Genomic DNA, 20,370 nt, shown 5'->3' with positions numbered 1-20,370 from the left:
TTAATACCAGCAGTCATAACACTTTTATAACCTACCTGCTGAAGTGCTTTTGCTTGCAATCATCACACTAAAAGAAGAGTTCAGGACCAAAGCTGCTGCAGGGAAAAAAAAAAATAATCACTGTTTCCTGACCTTTGGGCAGACTCTGTGGGCTGATTATTCCATCGATTTTTAACCAAATTGAGCTTTCAAGTAAGGGTGATTAGAGGTCTGTTTCTCCAGCATCAGGTCCCATGCAGCACCAGCAGCAATAATATGAACAAGATTCATACAAGACTGGTGCAAGGACAGGAAAAACACCATCCAGGACTGGTCCTGGATCTCCCACTCACACAGGGATGTGAGAGGACCTGGAGTCAACCACTCAAGCATGTGAACCTTGGTAGTGATACCACTTCAGTAAGTGGCACCCTGTTAAGTACAAGTGGGTTCTCTCCCTTGAAACAAGCCTAATGAAGGGAAGGGGGACAGATCTGAATGATGCAGCTTGATAGAGGATCTGTTTCTAAGCTGGAGATGTGTTTGCTGGAGGAGGGGGACACACAGAGTAAAAGAATTGATGCTGAAGGCCTTATATTTGTCCTCTGTGGTTTTTTAGGGGGAGTAGAGGCCTTACTTCAAGCTCTCAGCTGCTGAAGCACATTGGATGAGCTCCTGAAGCACTTCTGCTTTAGTATCATCCAAAAGGAAACCCATTTGCTCACCCTGTGTCCTTGCTGTGAGCCAAACCAAAGCACAGCCTGATACACACCAAAGGTCCCTATTGCAAGTAAAGAAGTAAATCACTAAAAAAAGAAAAAAGAAAATTACTTGCAGGTAAACTGAGGCACACAGCTGTTGAAGAGTGGTCATGCTGGTTGCCTCTGGAAATGGGATTCTCTGTTGGGTGTGCAGCAGCCCACCCACCCCCTTCATGGGCAAGGGATGCTGGCAGGGAGATGCCTTTAAAGAGAGATGAGGGAGGCTGAAATCCTTTGCCACCTGCAAGTGAACTGTGTATTACCAAAATGTTAAGCAGCTTTGTGAGGGAGATTATCCTGAAGGATGTTGTCTGTAGTGTTGACATTTGTGTGTGTGATTAATTCCAATGCAGACGTGGGAGTGGGGAGGCAAAACTCTTCTCTTGCTGCCCCCAGGAAAGCTATGGCCTTTACTCCAGCAAGGTTATTAATCCATCCCTGACCTGTGACACTGTGCATGACTCCTTCACCCTCATCTCCTCAGTCATCTCTCAAGGCAGAGACCTGAGGATTTTCCATGCCCCTTTTTGTGAACTGCTGTGATGGTGCAGTCACCTCTCTGCTTTTTGTTCTCCAGAGGTCTGACTGCTTCTATATTTTGTCCTTCTCCCCTGAGATGTGCCATCACCATCAAGCTCAGTGCCATGGCTTTAAAAAAGGGGACAGTTAAGAGCTGAAAACAAACTGTCACTTTTGTACATGGGTGGCAGAAGATGCAGGTTACAAAGGCAGAAGGGGAAGCCATGGCTGTCCAAGCTGCTGGGAATTTTCTCTCCCAGCTCATCAGTGACTCTCTAGAGAAGCAGCTTTACCCTTCCCCTTACACCTCCTGGAAAGGGTGTCTTTCATTGGGGAATTTATCTGCTGAAGAAAAGTTATTATGGGTCTTTTGGGGTTTTCCACTCAGTTCCTCAATAATACAGAAAGAAAACATAAAATAATATATAATCATATCTAGCTATGTAAGAATATAAGAGATACAAAACCTGCTCATCTAGTGACTGAAGTTCCTCAGCTCAGTTTTGCAATGGAAAACACCTCCCCCCATCAATGGCTCTGCTCAGCCATTTATTTTGGACTGGGGTAGCTTAAATACATTTCCAGAAGCAGTTCTTACCCATGGCACATTGCCTTGGATTCATTCAAGAGAGAAGTTCTCATCCTCCAGGCACGTAAGCAGCACTAGATATGGCAGTGATGGGTTAATATGTGACCAACCTGACAACTTGGAAGCAGAAGACATCCTCCTGTGGAAGGATGCACTGAAACAGATCCATGAGGTGCTCAGAAAGAGCATGGAGAGGACTTTGAACCCTGCAGCATGGAGCAGATGCTGGATTCAAGCCCCTCTGCTTCCACAGAGGGACAAATGTTGACTTGAAATTAGCAAAACCACACCCTCAGGAATTCGTGGTGCTATAGGGAAAGAATGAACTGTGAAAAAGGATTTCCTTCTCCACTCTCTGGCACTGCTTTTTGAGGCAGAGGGAATCCTTTTGAGAATCCCACCAAAGAAGTGAGGAAACCCAGCTGGGAGAGGTGGTGAGACCATATCCTTGTCTGGCCAATGTAACCTAAGGATGAATTCACTCCATCCAGAAAGAACAGAATCAGAGACTGGCACCAGTTGGATACAGAAGAGGTAAATGAGTTTTTAATTGCAGTTAGCACCTGCAGAAGCAATTTCTGGAGGAGTCACATTAAATGTGAGCATACAAGATCATCTGGAATCCACAAAAATGACCAAGTCTAGCAAGACTTTCCAGCTATCATTAACCCAAGGCAACACCTTTCTTCCAGACTAGGATTCTCCAGGACATCTGAAGGCACTCAGTGCTGTACCCTGCTTGCATTATTAGTTAAAGTGGTCTTACAATGGGCTAAATAAAATAAATCAGAGACTAAAAGGTGTCACTAGAGCAGTACAGATGGTTGACAACATCCTCTGTGGGAGATGGCTTAATGCCTGTGGTAAAATAAGCAAACAATGAGAAAACATGTGGGGCACTTCTCTGCCACTCTGCAAATCTCCAGTCATTAGGGGTAACTGCTTGTCTCTGGGCTCCTCCAGTTAACTCATCTGCACTCAAAATCATGCAAAAGCCTTCCAAAATCATAAGAAAATCCAAACAAATCAGCATCAGAAAAATTGCTGCAAGCATTCATTTTTGCAAGGATGTGACTATTTTAGCACTTGTCAGGGTCACAGCACACAGCTGAGGAAATAGCCCTGGACAACTCTGCATTCTCAGGGAATCAAACCAGAAGACATCCAGAATCACCCAGCAGGCAGGAGGAACAGAAGCAATGGCAGCATTGCTTAACTATGTGCAATTTGCTCTCCCTATCTTGATTTAAATTACACTGCCAGAAGAGACTGACAGTGCCTGGAAGCAAATTGCTTAGAAAGTGCTTCTTCAGAGGGAGAGAAAAAAAAAAATGTCCAAATAACCTGAGAGCAAATGGTCTTGCAAAATGCCTGTTGTGATGGAGGACAGCAGGACCTGAAGCTACTTTTCATTAGGATTATAATCATGTAATTAGGTTGGGCCAAACCCATAGTACCCTGTTGTGAGATGGGGTTTACACCACTGACATTCCTACCACACACATTATCAACCTGGGATTATCTCAAGAGTTAAAGAAAGCACCATCAAACAAAGAGACTCTGATCTGTTCCTGTTTCCTTCACTTCTCCAGATCAGCTCTGGGGACCATCTTGAGAACGATGGGATCCTTGGGTTGCAGGAAACCTTTTGAGTCCATAATCAGTGGGATCTTGTGCAGGAAGAAAAAAAAAACAACAACACAATAGCCATGTAAGCTAGGAAAAAGGACAGTCATGACATTAACAGGACCCCTACAGCCCACCTATGTCTCAGCCACCCTGTTTTCAATGCATTTTTCCAGCTTACAGAGGTATTTATGGCAGGATTATCACTACTGCTCATGCAAACCAGCTACGAGCTGGGATTTAATAGCTCTCAGCTCCTGAATAAATTGGTTGGTGAATTTCTGGCAATTTCAGATGGCAAGGCAGGAAGAGCTGCACTGATAACAAGCTACATGTGGAAGGAAAAGCAGCCAAACCCCATCTAAGGAAGCCACAGCTAAGGAGGGGCATTTTGTTTAAAGCTGAAGTGTGTCAGTGCTAAGGGGAGCTACCTCAGAATGGGAGCTGGAGGAACAATAAGATCTCCTGGAAGGATGAAACTGAGAGTGCTGCTCAGACCAAAGAAAAAGCATCCTCACACAGAGAAGCTGTGGGTTCCCTTGGGGTGGGCTGAAAGTTTCAATCAAAAGAACATTTAAAACTTGTGTCAGAGCAGCAGGGAAGGAATGTTTTCCCAAGTTTTAATTCCATCAATTCAAGTGCTGCTTGGACCCCAGCTCTCCTTCTCCTCATCAGGACAAGGGTAATACACACACACACCACTCCCTCCTAGCCTGATAAGCTACATGAAAATCCCCATATCCCAGTAAGCTTTGTTTCAGGAAATTTAAGCAATGTGGCTCAGAGCCCAGTGTGCCATAAGTGGAGGAGTGAGAGGACTGCAGCTTCCACATGCTTGTTCTTGTTTCCTTCACTTCTCTGCCATGAATTTTTCCCTCCTGCTCTGATCTGCTGTATATGACATCTTCTGTAGAAAAAAAGGGCCAAAAGAGTCCCATAAACCTACGGGCACCAATAATACAATACATATTTAACTTGTCTCCTTTTAATTAAAGGCAGTTATAAAAAGAATCAATTTTATGGATTGCAGAGGACTAGAAAAATGTCATTAGACTTGGGGGAGGGTGGATAGGTCACTGCATTGTTAATGGACTATTACAGTCTTTCACCTCCAGGTTACCAGTTGAGTCTGCAGAGATTCCAGTTGAGCACCCGTGCCAAGTAATATTAAGGATTTTTCTGTCTCTTACAACAAATGTCCTTTGAATACACTTGCTGCCCCCACTGCTCTGATTTCCCAAGCTTGCCCTCTGAATGAAATGTATTAATGTATTAATGTATTAATGGCAATGCTTTTTGCAGCAGTCAATGCAGAACCCTGGGTTGGGCTTGGAAGCTGACACCAAACACAGTGCTACGTGCCTCTGAGTCTTGGGGAGCTGCCACGTTTTCAGGAGGGATTCCTTGACATATGATTTCCAACAGCCATCACATTTATTTCATGTCTAAGAGCCCCATCTTGCAGGGCCTGACCCATCAGCACTCTATGCAGCATTAATACCAAAACCTGGTGGGATCCTGCAAAACCTCAAAGGGGGAGAAGGTCCCCTCAATTCAAATTCAGCTCAGACTGCACTTGCTTGAAAATTGTTTCACTTTTAGAGACTGCCTGGTGGCCCCTAAGAGATGAATTTGGGTGTTTTGGGATCTCTCAGAGGAAACAGTCATGTTTGTGTTGCAAAGTAGAGCTTTGGAGTGGGCCCTAAGCCAGGTAAGGACACACAGGCAGTGCCCCAGGGGGGACTGAGCACCCACAGCTTAGGAGAGAACGAGGACTTCAGAGATTTCAGCCTGACATATTCCACCAATATTAAATTTGCTTCTGTAGAAGCTTAAAAAAATATGTATCAGTGACTTGTGGTGAACCCCTGAAATGAACTGAGATTTAAACAGCTGCTCCCACCATGCCTCTCTCATCCACAGTGAAATCTTCCCTTCTGATCTTGCAGCAAAGTAGTAAAACCCAAGTTTGCAGGCAGGATTCAGAGGTTCTGAAGCCAACAATCTCTGAAGTTCCCGAGGAAGAGAAGGATTTAATGTGCATGGCAGACAGTTCCCTCTTTGTCCTGAGATCCATGAAAAGAGAATGTGTAGGGCCCCCTCTCAGTGGGACTAAAGGGCAGCTAGGGAAATGCACCAACTCATATCCTCACCGGGGTCTCTTTGCAGGTTCTGAACGAGAAGTTTTGCAACAGGACAACCACAGCCACCTTCATGATCAGCAGAGCAAACCTCATTCCTATGCAGTTCCTGGGACCAGCCCCAAATGGCAGGAAGGTGTAGGGGTCAAAAGACTCTTTGCTCTCTTTATTGAACCTGATTAAAACAACAACAACAACAACAAAATATTAGAAAGAGCTGCTGCTCCAGGATGGGTCACCTTTCAGATCTGGAGTGATGAGGGGTCTGAGAACTCAAAAGCTTTTTGTCTTTCTCTGTGTATTAGAAGAATGCAGCTAAATCCCTTATTTTGGTCTCAACAGCTATCCTATGACTCTTGCTTTTGTCCTGGTGCTTGGAGTTGGTTGTGCAACTCCAGGTTTATCCGGTGAAGAGGGAATAGCTGAAATATGCTAATGGATTTCATAACTACTCTTTTCTTAGAACTCCCTATCAGCTCAAAAACTGATCCCAGATTTCAAACCCTACACCACACAGGTATGCAGCTTCATGTCTTCCCTTTAGATCAAAGGACTGAGTGAACACAAAGATGTTCTCACCCTGCATGACTAAAGGCAGGGTTGCTTTTGAAGCATGCCAGCCATTCCTCTCCTCATCATGAAAAACTGGGAAGAACAATCAGCTTCACAGAGAAAGCTGCCACTGAGCATTTTCAGGAATACTTCTTAGTGATCAGTTAATTTTCACGTCAGAAATCTTTTCATGCAGGGTGCATGAGGTCAAGGTACAAACCCCAGCCACACCAAAGTCAGCAGTGAAGTATCTCACAACTGAGACACCAGCACAGCTCTCTGAGGCACTCCTAGCAAGGCAAGTGATTCCTGCAGAGCTCCTGACCAGCTCACCCTTGCCTGCTTTGTCAACCAGAGTAAGGATGGAGCTACCAGAACAACTGGTGTAACATAACCACTGCCAGAATAGATTTGAATAGTTACTCCTGCACTCAACACAAGGTGACCACAGAGGTTCACAAGTGTTTTCAGTAGCACCCACCTTCCTCCTGCCATGCTTTGCCCCAAAAGCCACCTCATTCCCACACCAGAGTTAGCTTCCAGAGGCATTTCAACTCCTGGTACAAGGGCACAGGTCCAGTCCTGCTCCCTCTGGGCCAGGTCCCAACATCTTCATGGCCACCTGGAGACAAGCAGGCCAAGGGCCTCCCACGCCTGCCTCTTTTCCAAGGGTCTGACAGAAACTTCTAAGCAAGGACTGTTCCATAGCTTGAGTTGAAAAATTAAGTTTTATTTCCTACTTGCCTCTGCCCCTCCACTGCTGATTTGCAGGGCATCGTGCCAGTCACCTGAGGGCTCTTGTTTAATATCTGCCCATAAACCCCTCAGTGTTACAGCTGCTGGGAGCTGCTCTCACTGTCGTTCCCTTCAACGTAGTTAATTAAATTCCATGCACAGTTTATGGATGTAGATCATAAAACTCTCCTCACGGTAACGCAGGGACGAGATGTCAGACAATGATAAATGCCTCATTTCAATGTTATAATCATCCACTCCCCACTTTTGCTGCCATTCCCACTCCCAGGCTTGAACCTGAGCGTGCAGCCATTCCCCCTGTGTTGGCCTCACCTCTCAGGCCTGAACTCATCTGGCTCTGGCCAGTACTCTGGGTCACGATGGAGCACGTGGGCTGGGATAATGACTGCCACACCCTTGGGAATTGTCACACCATTGATCTCCACTGTCTTCTTGCAGACCCTCTCAATCCGACCAGCAACAGGGAAGAGCCGGAGGGATTCCAGCACCACCATATCAAGATACTCCATCTGGGTGATGGTGGTGTAGGTGGGAGCAGCCTGGGGAGGGAGATCAGGATGGCAACAAACACAGGGCATTCAGTCCCCACCCCAGCCTCTTCCACCCCTCAAAGCTTCCCTTTGGGGAATCAGAGACCAAAGGAAGAGAAATCTCAGTGTGAGCACCTCCTCTACTCTGATTTGTTTCCAATCTTTTAGCTCTACAAGGCACAGGTGGGAACAACCCCAGCATCTCCCCTCTCTCCTTTACCTTGTTGGGCAGGTTTGCATCCACCTCATCCTGAAGTCGCTGCTGCACGTCAGGGTGGGTGGCCAGGTTATATGCTATGTAGCTGAGGGTGGAGCTGGTGGTCTCATAACCAGCAAAGACAAAGATAAGAGCCTGGGCCAGAATCTCTTCATCACTCAATGCTGAAAAGAGACATAAAAGCACATGCAAGAAGCTGAAACCTACAGCGATTAACATTTGGGAATTCAAGATCCCACTCATCAGCCTAGGTAACACTATTTGTAACTCCTTAACACTTGGTAAACAAAAGATCCAGCTAATCCTCTGGTCCCAAAAAGGGGGTGGGTCTGGCACTGCTGTAAAACCAGAAAACTGCTCTCAAGATCAGCAGTGTGACCTCAAGGGACATACAGCCTAAACCTTCTTCACAAAAAAAAAAAAAATAGGAGCACATGCCAGGAAAAGTTAGAGATGAAGAGATGTCCAGCAGCTACTCTAATCCATGAGTTAAACCTTGTGCTGCTGAGAGATTAATAGCCCTGAGCACAAAGTGGGAGCAGCAATAAGGACAATTCAGGGTTTAAGGCTGGTATTGCAGTTGTGTCCAAACGCTGCTGTGATGCAGTGCAGGTGCTGCACAAACACAGTCCTGGCACCTCAAAAGTTTACAAGCATCCTGCCCTGACTGACAGGGACTATGCCTTGGCTGGGCTATTATTTTCTAAATCTAAAAGTTTACCCAGGATGAGGAACAGAGCTGAGCTGACAGATGAGCAAGGCATGTGCAACATGGGTGCTTGGTGTGTTTTATGAAGTGCAGCCAACAAGCTGGCATCAGAGAGGATAAAATAAGAAATGGGAGTAAGGGGATATTAACTTTGTTTGCTCTTTGTTGCACAAACAGACTTCAGGATTTATCCCAGGAAATGGAATAATAAAATATAACTGATATGTGACAAGAGTTATTATAGCCTCACTAATGAGCCCTTGAATCTCCTGTATGATTCATGATTAAAATGCTCTCCTACATCCCTCCTTTGACCTCATGAGGAACTACCATGCTGCTTTATACTGAGAGAAGGACAGATCTCAAGACACACATTTTTCTGAGTTGGTCTCAGCAGACTTGGAGCTGTCATGAGAGTTCTGAGAGTCAATCATGAGTTGCAGGAAATCAACCCGGTTCTGTGGAGAAACAGAGGCAGTCAGAGAAGGTGACTTCTTTTACCCCCCAAGAAGGGGTAGGGAGGAATAAACCTGGACCAGCACAAGCTCCTTGCTCAGACACTTGCTTCATTCATAGTCCCAGTGGCAGATCATGACTTCAATGCACTTTGAAGTTCAGACTGGAGGCCCTCTACAAAACACAGATACTTCCTCCACATGGAAGTCCAGGCAGGGCATGTTTCTGTGCCCTCCCCAGATTTGATGATCTTGGGAGTTTTTATGGAGACTAGGAGATAGACTACAGCTTTTGAAGACACCACCAGGTCCCTCCTGCACTCAGAAGGTCCCTTCACTGCACAATGCAGACAAAAAACTACCTGGATTGGACTCACCATGCTACTGCTCTTGCGTCGTTCCTCCCTCATTTTTTGGAAGACATTCTTGAAGAACACCATGACCTCTGAGGGCAACAGAGTCACATTCATCATTTCCAGCACTGGGGTAACGAAGGGGAACAACACTAAAATGAGATAAAAGAACAACTTATTTTATCTCAAAGGGACCCAAGGAACTAGAAAGTGGCACAAAGCACAGAAGGGAGAGGGGTAAATCTGGACTCTGACCCCCCAAAATTGTTTTTTGTTGCCTTCAGCTCTCTTTTTACCTAACCACAGCTTGCATGCCCTTGAGAATCATTGCCCTTCTCATGCCCTTGAGAATCTCCTCCATCTATCACTGTGCAGCCATAATGCCACATTAAATGACAGAGCATCACATCTCTGCAAACAAGGTCTCTGTTTCTGGAAGGGTGCTGCAAAGAACCACCTGTGCTCTACAAACCTTGACTGTGGTTTCCCTGAGGAAATTCCCTGAGGGGGAATGTAACCCTGCACAGTACAGAGCACCTTGAGTAGGGAAAAGACAACTGAAAGCTACTAAAGGAGCTACCAGAAAAAGCTGGTGGTCACCCCCTCTGATGTCTGTTCAGGGCTGCATGAGATGAAGTGTGTCATACCTAAGAGTATAAAAATGGGGCTCAGGAAACTGAATTTGAGAAATTTCTTGATGTTGGTGACAAAGGGGTCAGTGGGGTTGCTCAGGGAGTCAATATTCACACTGAAAGAAGTGCTGGTCACCACATCCATACTGTAGGCTCCAAAAATGCTAGGTAGAGAAGAAGAGAGAATAAATGGGATGAACACAACCACAGTAGTGAATAACAGCCCCTCTAGGAACAAGCCTTGAGAGAGGGAACCTCTTTTAATCAAGGTCTCAATGCAGAGTCCCAACATAGTAGGTCCTGTCCTGAGTTGGCAGTAGTCATTATATTTGCCCAAGCTTCTCCAGTTCATTCTCTGGGTGTAAGAAAAATTAGGCTGTAGATGGAAAGCACTGAACTGCAGTAATGGGAACAGAGAATGTATTCTGATTTCCACCTGTAAGAGGTTGCAAAAATGGCATCCAGAAACACCACATCTTGCAAGGCTTGTAAAATGGGCCCATACATCTTCCTCAAAATGCATCCCCAGTGAAATGACACAGGGAACAGAAGTGATACTCCATCTGAGCAAAGCAGAGCACAGCAAACCCACAGCCACTACAGAGTTTGCTCCCATGATGCAGCATCCAAACGGCTCTCTGAAACAGCCCCCTCCCCACACAGAATACCAACCATACCCTGTCAACCCCACATAGTTACTCACTCCTTCATGTCCACGAACTCATTGTTAGCCACTTTCTTCTCAATGTTCTTCACTAAATTTTCACTGTAAAGATTAATGATAGGGAACATCTGAAATGCAAACCAATGCAAAAGGCACTGTTGACCAAGGGTGGGCAATTCCATGCTGCCATCTGCAATCTGCCACATCTCTGGCTGGAGGAGGAAGGGCAGGCAAGGAAAGGTACCATTTCCAAACCTTGGATTATCAATAACTAGTCCACATGTCTCATACAACTATGATTGAGTAAGGTTCTTCTGTAGTGAAATGAGGCAACCAGGTGCCACTAATTGCCAGGTAGTGGGCATCAGCTTGTGTTAAGCCCACCTGTGCCTGATTAGGGCGGGCCCTAACTGTGCATGAGCAGGATTAGGGGGCCAATAAAGCACCAACCTGATTGTGCCACTGGAGCTTTGTCTCCCCTAATCAGACACAGGTGGGCTTAACACAAGCTCGTGCCCACTACCTGGCAATTAGTGGCACCTGGTTGTCTCATTTCACTACATTCTCCTCCCCAAATCCACGTGTAGCTCCCAGCTAAGCATTCATTCCAGAACATGGGTCCTGAGCATATGAGAAACAGGCACCCATGGTTTGAGAAATGTACTTAGAAAGAAGAAAATACATGTCAGAGGGCCAACAGCCTCAACTTGCAACACCCTGGGTGCCATTTCATCCCCCACAGCCTTTTCCTGACTCTCTCCCAATGATGGCAGACAGCAACCCTGCTGCTGATGGCTGTGGTCTTGACAAAAGGGACAACCTCCCCATTTGAAAGGAAGGTCTGCACTCAGAAATGGCCCAGTCCTCCTCCAGCCATCGATGCAAGGTACCAGTGGCCTCTGCTTTACCTCCTTCAGCTTCCCACTGGTGAAGTGTGGCGACAGCACAGTACGAATCCTTTTCCACTGTTCATCTGCAGCCATGTTGATGGCTGACTCCAGGAGCCCGTTCAGCCCATGGTTCTGCACAAGGAGAATGTTACAGCAGAAGGAACATGGTTATGCAGAGAGTTAGGTGAGGTTTTTCAGCCCTCTGCCACATGAAATGAAAAAAAACCCATCCCACCACAGCACATTGACTTGGTCCCTGAGGTCATATTAGCTCTACCACAACCAGCAAACAACAGAATAGGAAACAAAAGTGTTAAAAGTCACAAATGGTATCAACCCTAGGGTACATCCAGGCTGATGTCCCAGTGCCTCAGTCAGCGTGCCCTCTACACCTCCTTACCAGTTTTGTTGTTGAAAATAAATGTCAATAAACTGGGACACAACAGAGAACAACTACTTCCTGAAGGGCTCAGAGAAAGGGAACAGAAGGCAAGAAAAAACTTTCTTTCTTGCTACACTTGCTCTGTGCTAGAGAGCAAAGCATGGGACTGGATACTTACCCGGCGATTGGTAAAAATCTCATAGCACTCTTTCACCAGGATGTTTTTGATGAGGACAGAGTCCAGAACAGCTATGACAGGCTGCCTGCCATCATAAATCCTAAGCCAAGAGAAACTCACAATCAGTTCATTGCTTGCAGTCTGTTGGAAAAAAAAAAAGCAGCCTGCTTTGGGGCCAGAGCCATGCACACTGCTGGAGCCCAAAGGGTTTGGAGCATCTGAGTCCCCTCTGACAAAACAGCCATGGGGATGAGGCTGAAACTATTTTATTATGTAGTAAACCAGGACAAAAGGAAAGAAAGTGCCAAAACCAGACAGCATGAGCATTTCTAGCAATTGTCTGCAGTATTAAAGAGTTGCCAAAGCAGTGTGGGTTTAGATAAAAGGCAGCTTTTGCCACAATGTTGATGCCCTGCACTTGGGCTGTCTGAGCTCTAATTCCACAGTTGGTGGCTGGAGTCAACAAATCCACACCTATGTGGTAAAGAGATTTCCTTGTCTGGGCTACAAGGCAATGAGAGAGGAAAAACTCATCAGTTTCCTCCATTTTCCAATCAACTGAGACAGAAAAACTTAAAAGCCATGGTGTGGGCTAAAGGGCAGGGAGCCTTGGGCCACAGCTGAGGGAAGCTGCCATCTTCAAGAGGTTTGAGAACATTTAATCTTTTCAAAAAAATGCACTGGGTTTCACAAAGCCCCCTGGGATTTTTTTTTTGCACAACAATTTTGCTTCAAGTTTGAGAGCTTCCCAATAGAAACATGATAAGAAGCCCATGCACAAAACCAGCACTATGCAGGGAGTGGGGAGGCAGCTTGAAAGGCAGCTTGTGCCCCAGCTCTGGGAGAAGCAGGGAACAAGATGAAAAACATCATGGCAGCCTGCAGCTTGCTTTCTGCTCAAGACAGCCACAAGAGCAGCTTCAAAGGCATGAGGCTCAGTTTGACACCAAGCAGTGGAGTTTTCTAGGCAGGCTGCATGGCTGGGAAGTGGCTGGTGCCTTCCCTCACTAATGCATCTGGAACTGAGAGATAAAGGGATGGCTGTACTGATTTGATGGGTGTTGGGAGGACAAGGGGAGCTCCCAGGGCTCTGTGGTGCAGCTTTCTTGGCCCCAAGGTCACTAACACTGCTGTTTAGTTTTTAATGCTCCCAAGGGAAAGAAAGAAAAAAAATGAAAAGGTTATTTTCAAAGCTTATACAAACAAACTGGCTGCCACCATCCCAGCCCTGCACTGTACTGAAATCCCAGCAGGAGAGAAGCCTTGGAGAGATGGCTGGAGGCTCTCCCAGTGGTGAACTTGGATTTTCCCAAGCTGCCACTGCTGGAATTACAGTGCTGAGACCTGGTGGCAACATCCCTTTTACCATCCTATTCTGGGGCTGCAAAAACACCCCAAATAGGCAGGTTTGTTTTGCAAAAAAGAAACTTACCCCCAAATTTTACCATATTTTTTATAGCACATCTCATCAAAATCCCGGATTCCCTGCAAGAGAAGAAAGGAGAAATGAACAGTTTGCCAATGAAGAGTGATCAAAGCAGGTCACAGCTGGCAGCACAGTGCATCCCACAGATCCGTTGTAAGTGGCAGAGATTTGGGGGGGGGGAGCCATGGTAGTTCTTAAGAGTCAGGTAGACTCGTAGGGGACATTTGCACTGGGAGAAAAAAAGAGAACAGAAAGGAAAAAAAAAAAAAAAGCACTTTCAACTTCCACTAGCCAACCTGAGCTCAAACCATAATGAAAACAAGGTATGACAGGGTACAGAGTTTTACCACGAGCAGAGTTAGCAGGCAGAACTGGATCCCAGGGCATCCTTTAATCTTCAGCTCAATAAGTTAGAGCTGCTACTGCCTTGTTCTCATGAGATCTTCCACTGCAGTTACTGAACTGAAGTGATGGTGGTTTTTTTGTTTTGCTTTGTTTCCATTAAGGTTTTAACTGATTTTACACATAAGGATGAAACTTATGGGACAAATAACACTCACCATGCATCAACTAAACCATTATTAATAGACAACATGCATGCTGTAAGCCCAGCAAGCACAAGCTAAAAAACACCTCTGTTGTGGTTTGACCCAGCAAGGAGCTAAATACCATACAGCCACTCACTCACTGTCCCCTGTCCTCCCTGAAGAGTGGGAGAGGGAAATGGAGAAAGCAGAGAATGGCTTGGGAGTTGAGATAAAAATAACAATTGAAATAAAAGAAAAATGACAGCATACACAGACAAGTGATGCACAGTTCACCATGGCCTGACCAATGACCAGCCCATCCCTGGCAAGCAATCCCAGGGGACAGAAACCCTGAAACCCCAACCCCAGGAGAGAGCCAGAGACTTCCCAGCCAGCCCTCATCTATATGCTGAGCATGACGCTCCATGATATGGAATATCCCATTTTGGATCCATTGCTCTCCCAGTTTCTTGTGCACCTGCACGGGAACAAAGCAAGGGAAGCTGAAAAGTCTTTGATTTCTTAGCAACAATTAAAACCATAAGTGTACTATCAACATTCTTCTCATATCAAATCCCATATCAAACCACAATGCTATTCTAGCTATGCAGAATAAAATTAACTCTATCCCAGTCAAAACTAGAACAGCTTCTTTCATTGAAGCCTATGTGTTTTGTTCTGCAGTACCAGTCACTTACCAGGGACCAGCTACTACCTAGGTACATGGTAAGTTTTGGTAAGCTGGTAATTGAATTTTATTCAGAAATCTCTTTGTCTGGCTTAGTTTCAGTATGGCCAGACAAGACGTGGCTGGATGGAACATTGCTGGGGATAATTCAGCCTTTTCATGGGGATGACAAAAAGCACAAAGAAACATGCAGTTCTCAGAAAGCAGTGGTCAGAGACATCTCTCCCATATTTTTTCTCTCTGTTTCCAATAGACCTATAGGTCCTGGGGAACAGGTAGAAATCCAGGGAGAAAGTAATAACTTAAATTACACAGTGGCTGAAATACACAGCATACCTCATTCAGGTCAACCCAACCCTAAAAGTAATTTTTATGTTCTCTGCCCAAGCTGAGAACATAATTTCCATGCAACTGCATCAAGGGCTGAGGAAAGAGATGCCCAAAGGCTGGGAAAAGCAGTGCCAGCTATAAGTAAGAATTTAAGGCAACTGTGGGGCAGCTGCTGCCAGTACTCACCCGGCGATACTCGAGAAAAGTGCCAAAAAATGGCACAGGTCGTGGCCCAGGAATACCCAACTTCTTTAAGGTCTGGAAGGGCCATATCCCATACCTACACCAAGCCAAGAGCATGTGAGGGACATTTACTCCATGAAAAGAGAAGGTTTTTTATCCTGAGCACAGCAAACACCTTCAATAGCTGTTCCTGCCACCCAGAGAAAGCTGAAATTTCTGACCACCAGCAAGAGACCTGGAGGATCCTCTCTCTTCCTGATATAAAAGCAGGATCACTTAGGGACCAGATGATTGAAGGTACATTTTGGTACATTATAAAGGTTGAAAGGAGCTGCAGCCCAGCTTAGGCAAACACAGCCACCTGGGCATCTCAGGTCTTTATTTGGGAGCCTCGCTCAGCTCAGAGATTGGAGACTTGGGTGGCTGAAGAGAAATCTCAAGGGATTAAATCCTGAAGCTGAGACATCCCTGTCCCTGCAGCGACCTATGATGATGCTCAGGAGGTAGAGGCAATGCAACCAAGCAGGGACACCAATTAGAACAGCAAAATTAAGTTTGGGCTGCTCTAGCTCACTACAGATCCCCTGAGTGACAGAAGCAAAAGGGCAATTTTGCCAAAAGAAACTTCAGAAACGGGGCATGGGCATCACCCATTGCCCTGCTAACCAGAGCCCAGCCAGGGACATTCCCTCCACTTTGCTGCCAACCAGAGCATGGAAATAATTTTTGCTTTTTGGACCTACTGTGAGAAATAAGAAAGAAAAAGAAAAGAAAAAAAAAAAACAACACAGAAAAAGAAATTAAAAAAAAAAATAAAAAAATAAAATCAAGTTCCTTCGCAGGTCCCTCCCCACCCAGCTTCCTCCTCCCCTTCAGCGGGCCCGGGGGATGCTCGCAGTTCCCCGGCACCTGCCCTCGCCTTGAAGGTGATACAAGGAGATGGTGGGTAAGATTTTTACTAGGAATTAAGGCCCTTGGGCACATCCCCTCCCCGGCGACCGTGACCTCTCAGTTCTCCTCCCGTAACCCCGTGGGCCCAACCTCTACTCACAGCACCACGAGGCCGAGGAGCAGGGCCAGGAGCACCCAAGTGGTAGAGGAAAAGTGGGGCAGGAGATCCATGGCAGCTCGCAGCCTGCCCTCAGGAGAACAGTCGCCTGAGAAACCACGGCCTTGCTATAAAATAATTTTACTTTTATTTCCTCCCCAGCCTTTAGCAGCTGCTCCCCCCTCAGTCTGCCATCACATGACGAGGAAGGAGGAGTCCCTCTTGTTTGCTCAGTTGCTCAAACTTTAACCCTTGGGCTGCTCTCACCTTGGAGGAAGAGCTGGCAGTAAAAGTCAGCTTCCATGCCTCATGGGATTTAAAACTGATGAAATGCCAGTTTTTACCACAGAATGAAGGGCAGCACCTTCCTTAGCTCACCCCCTCTGCCCCTGCCTCTCACCCCAAAACCATGAGGCCTGGGGGGAAGCTCCTGTAGCAGCCATGCTGACCCAGGCCCCCTTTCCCATGTGCTGCTTTTGCCAGCTTCATCGAGGGGTAAAATCAGGAGGGACAAGGAACAGGAGGGACAAGCTACTGTCCCCCCACCCTTCCAAGCTCTAGAGGGTCAGTTCTGGGCAGATCACCATAAACCTTCCCCTTGTGCCTTGCAACCTGATTTATCTCATCCTCATGTCCCCTGAACCCCTTGATGGACCCATGTGGCCAAGAGGAGATGAGCCCCAGCCAAGCACCCCACATGGACATCACACTCCCCTGCACCAAGAATCACTTTTCTGCCTTAAAGAAATCCAAGTGCTGCTGCAATTATCTGCTACTGAGCACAGACAGATCACTCATGGCCATGCCCAGAGGCCAGCAGCACTTTTTGCCTCTGTCCAAATGTTTATTTCACCTCATAAAACACATGCAGTGGGTGCCAAGCTGCAGGCAGGTCCAGGGTTGACCCCCACACCCACAGAGAAGAACAAAGCAGGAGTTATGCTGGGGCTGAGGGCTGCCACAGGAACCTAATTCTCCATTTTATGGAATCTCCCCCCTCTAAGACACAGTCAAGTAACCATGCCTTGGGAGATGTCCTTTATCCTTGCATCCAAAAGGCATTTCTCAACCTCCCAGGGTCCTGTACCAGGTGTACATCGTGAACTGCAATGAAAGGTGGGAGGAGAAACCAAGTGCCAGGGTAGCAACTGCCCTGGCCATGATTAGCTGCTATTCTTCCCTTACATAAACCTTTTGATTTTCCAATAATCTCTAACAGCTGTTGTGATTTCTCCATGGGAAGCAGGTTTGTGGATCAGTATTTTCTCCTTTTCTCAGACAGAAACCTGGAGGAAACGGAGGCAAAGTCAGACTTCAGAGGAGAACATGGATGTTAGCTACTACCTGTCCTCCCTTCCCCCTGCACTGGCATCTGCAGTGTCCCCAGTGGGAGCCACATCCATGAGGTAAGTCTGTGTCTGCTGAACTTTTAAAAATTCCTTTTTTACCTGGGGGCTGCTGTCTCCCTGGTTCCAGAAATCTGAGAAAATCATAGTTGATAAAAATTCCGCCTCCCGACCAAAACTGCGACCACAGGTCAGAGCTTCTGGTGGGGCAATTCTGAACAGCCATTATTGTTGTAATTTGATACAAAATGAAGGTGTTAAAGCAAAACTGTTATACTTACTGTTATACTTTGGACAAAGGGTGATGGTTGAGCGTGTTCTTACTGAGGCTGTATTTTAATGTATCATTGAATCTAATCTCCTGTGCCACTTTGACACTGCCCTGCCTCCTGCCACCAGCAGTGCCATTGCTTTCCCCATTAGTAAGGAAACCCAAAGACTCTGAAGAGCTCTGTGGAGCCCTGGTACTATAAAAAGACTATAAAGTCTTATACCCTAGACAGAGAAGGAGTAACTCAGTGTGACCCCTGCTTCCTTCCATGGCAATGTCACCAGTGGTGTTTCTGGACACCAGAGCCATGGCACCTCTTATCCCCCCCTCTTATCCCCCTGGTGGTCCAGCACACCATGGTGGTTCCTGGCATGTTTGCTCCTGCCACACCTCCCTGGAAACAGCCCTGGTTCAATATTAACACACTATCTTCCACTCCTTATCACAGCAGTGGCAGGGTGCTTGCCTTTCATGCTTGGAATATTTTCCCTGTGTTTGTGTTCTGGTCATCCCAGGGCACAGCACCCTGCAGCCAGCACCCAGCACTCCTCAGCACTGAGAGGGGACAGGTGGCCAAGCAGATACGTGGGGATTAAAAAAGCTGATGGTCACCATGGTTCGCACAAACAGAATGGGATTTGAGCTGTGATATCTGGTGGTAGTCACTGGGAGCTGTAAAAATAGGACAGCACATTTTAGAGCAACCAGAGAAATGATGACTGAATGGATGGGGCATAGAAGATGATATTAAACCAGAAGATGATATTAAACCAGAACTTCAGAGGAGTAGGGCTGACAAACAAATTACCCTTCTGTTTGTAAAAACTGATCTCAGAGGGACCACTAAACTAAAGAGTTCAAGTGTAGGGGAGGTGATTTTACCACTGTCTGGTTGGCAGGACTGAAAGAAGCCCTGGGTAGAGGGGTCCTGCATGGACACAGACCGTGAGGTAGAAGACCACCCCAGGAGACACTTGCTGTGCTGCATATCTCAGGCTTTTTCTTTGCTGACTGTTTTGTAGACTCAATAGGTTTTCCTTTCTTCCACATGCTGTGGGGAAAAAAAAATCACAATGTAATGCACAACAGTCTTCTAATGGACGCAGCAAAATGTCAGCCTTGTTAAAAATCAGCCTTTTATTCACTGATTGTCCCATCTCCAGAAATTCTGTTCTTAGGTTCCTCTCGCCCCACAAATGGGATCACAAGCTGTTTATTTCTGGCTCTTCCTTACAAACCTTGCTCTCAAATGAGCCTCTTGAAAGGACCAGATGGGAAAGCACCAGATGTATGAGTTCCTTGAAGGGCTCCAGTAGCTGAGAAATGACCAAGGGCTGGCACCAGTTTCTGCCTTCCCTCTCACCAAGCCTCAAACCATGCAGTGCATCATGTCTGGGTATTTCTGGGACCTCTGGAGAGCAAAACCCATGGTGCTCCTTTTATCCAGTAACACTGCTGAATGCTCCTGAAGTGCTGACAGCTGAAACCCATCTCCCTTTCATTCCTCTATAATTTCTGAGCAAGGACAGAAAATTATAGGAGACAATCAAGGTTACAGCAAAAAAGCAGTTACAGAAAGCACGGAGGGGGCAGTGCTGTGTGCACTCCCTGCTTTCAGACACCAGCACCTCTGAGGACAGCCTCTCCTTTTCCTGACTCACTTTGTACCAGAGAAGAATTCTAGGACAGAATCCCAGACTGGTTTGGGTTGAAGGGACCTTAAAGATCCTCTAGTCCAATACCTGGACACCTCCCACTAGGCCAGATTGCTCCAAGCCCCATCCAACCTGGTCTTGAACAATTCCAGGGAACTTCCCTGTCTTTTCTGACCTCCCAGCTGGTAGCTCAGCTTCACTTGATGAAGCAGCCAGTGCATTCCAGAAGGTGAAGTGGCATGGCTACATTTGCAACAACCCCAGTTAGTGCTGAGCCACTTCTAAATCAAAAGGCAAGCTAGAAAAATAACCCAAAAAACCACCATCATGATGTGGCCTTGAAGACTCCAGCTTTAAGTAGGTGACATATAATAATCCCCTTACCTCCAAACCCACCCTATCTCACAAGGACACATGTTAAAAAGAGATCAGTGAGCATAATGCATTTTAGAACAAGGTCTCTACTGAGCCAGTCCTGGTGATGCTCAGAGCAGCAGCCTGAGGGCAGAATTTGGCCCATTGGCTTCTGTCACCTGTGGTTATTTTTTCTGGGGCACAGGCAGCTCATGCACTAAGGGCAGGGATGAAGCTGTTTGGCTTATGATTTACTCAGCATTGTGTGTGCTCCCTACCAGCAGGTGCTGGATGAGAGTCACCCTAAATATGTCCAGGCAAAATCCCTCCTGAGAAACCCAGCAGGTATGGCTGGAGGTTTGTCCCTCCACCACCCTGGGACGATTTTCTATAGGAACTAAAGCCAAGTACTCAGCTGGCTGGATTAACCCTTACTTGCTTCATAAAATGGGCTTCAGGTATATTTTTCTCACTGCTTTAATTTCTTCTGTGGTAGGGAGACAGCAATGGATCAATGAAAGTGGCTTCATCAGTCACCCTGGGTGGGTTTTGCTGGATGGAGGACTGAAATGCTGAATCCTTCCTCTGCCAGGTCTTTCCACGCTGGGG

At 46.4% G+C, this 20,370-nt stretch overlaps 1 protein-coding gene and 1 long non-coding RNA gene across 2 annotated transcripts in view; one reads left to right on the top strand and one right to left on the bottom strand.

Annotated features, from left to right (window-relative positions):
- LOC139803882 (uncharacterized) overlaps positions 1-20,370 on the top strand; it is a 395,404-nt gene that overhangs the window by 5,243 nt on the left and 369,791 nt on the right. The window lies entirely within an intron of this gene.
- Positions 2,373-16,342, bottom strand: LOC139803878 (cytochrome P450 3A29-like). The gene is made up of 13 exons (XM_071760487.1): positions 16,139-16,342; positions 15,091-15,184; positions 13,366-13,418; positions 11,934-12,033; positions 11,392-11,505; positions 10,523-10,611; positions 9,835-9,983; positions 9,212-9,339; positions 8,753-8,837; positions 7,674-7,834; positions 7,236-7,462; positions 5,628-5,790; positions 2,373-3,518 (listed from the first exon to the last, which is right to left on the bottom strand). Exons 1-13 carry the CDS (start codon positions 16,207-16,209, stop codon positions 3,429-3,431), a joined length of 1,524 nt encoding a protein of 507 aa, XP_071616588.1. The 5' UTR covers positions 16,210-16,342; the 3' UTR covers positions 2,373-3,428.

This window comes from Heliangelus exortis, chromosome 17, assembly GCF_036169615.1.
Source record: "Heliangelus exortis chromosome 17, bHelExo1.hap1, whole genome shotgun sequence".
Classification (NCBI taxonomy): domain Eukaryota; kingdom Metazoa; phylum Chordata; class Aves; order Apodiformes; family Trochilidae; genus Heliangelus; species Heliangelus exortis.
This window is presented reverse-complemented; position numbering and strand designations above follow the sequence as displayed.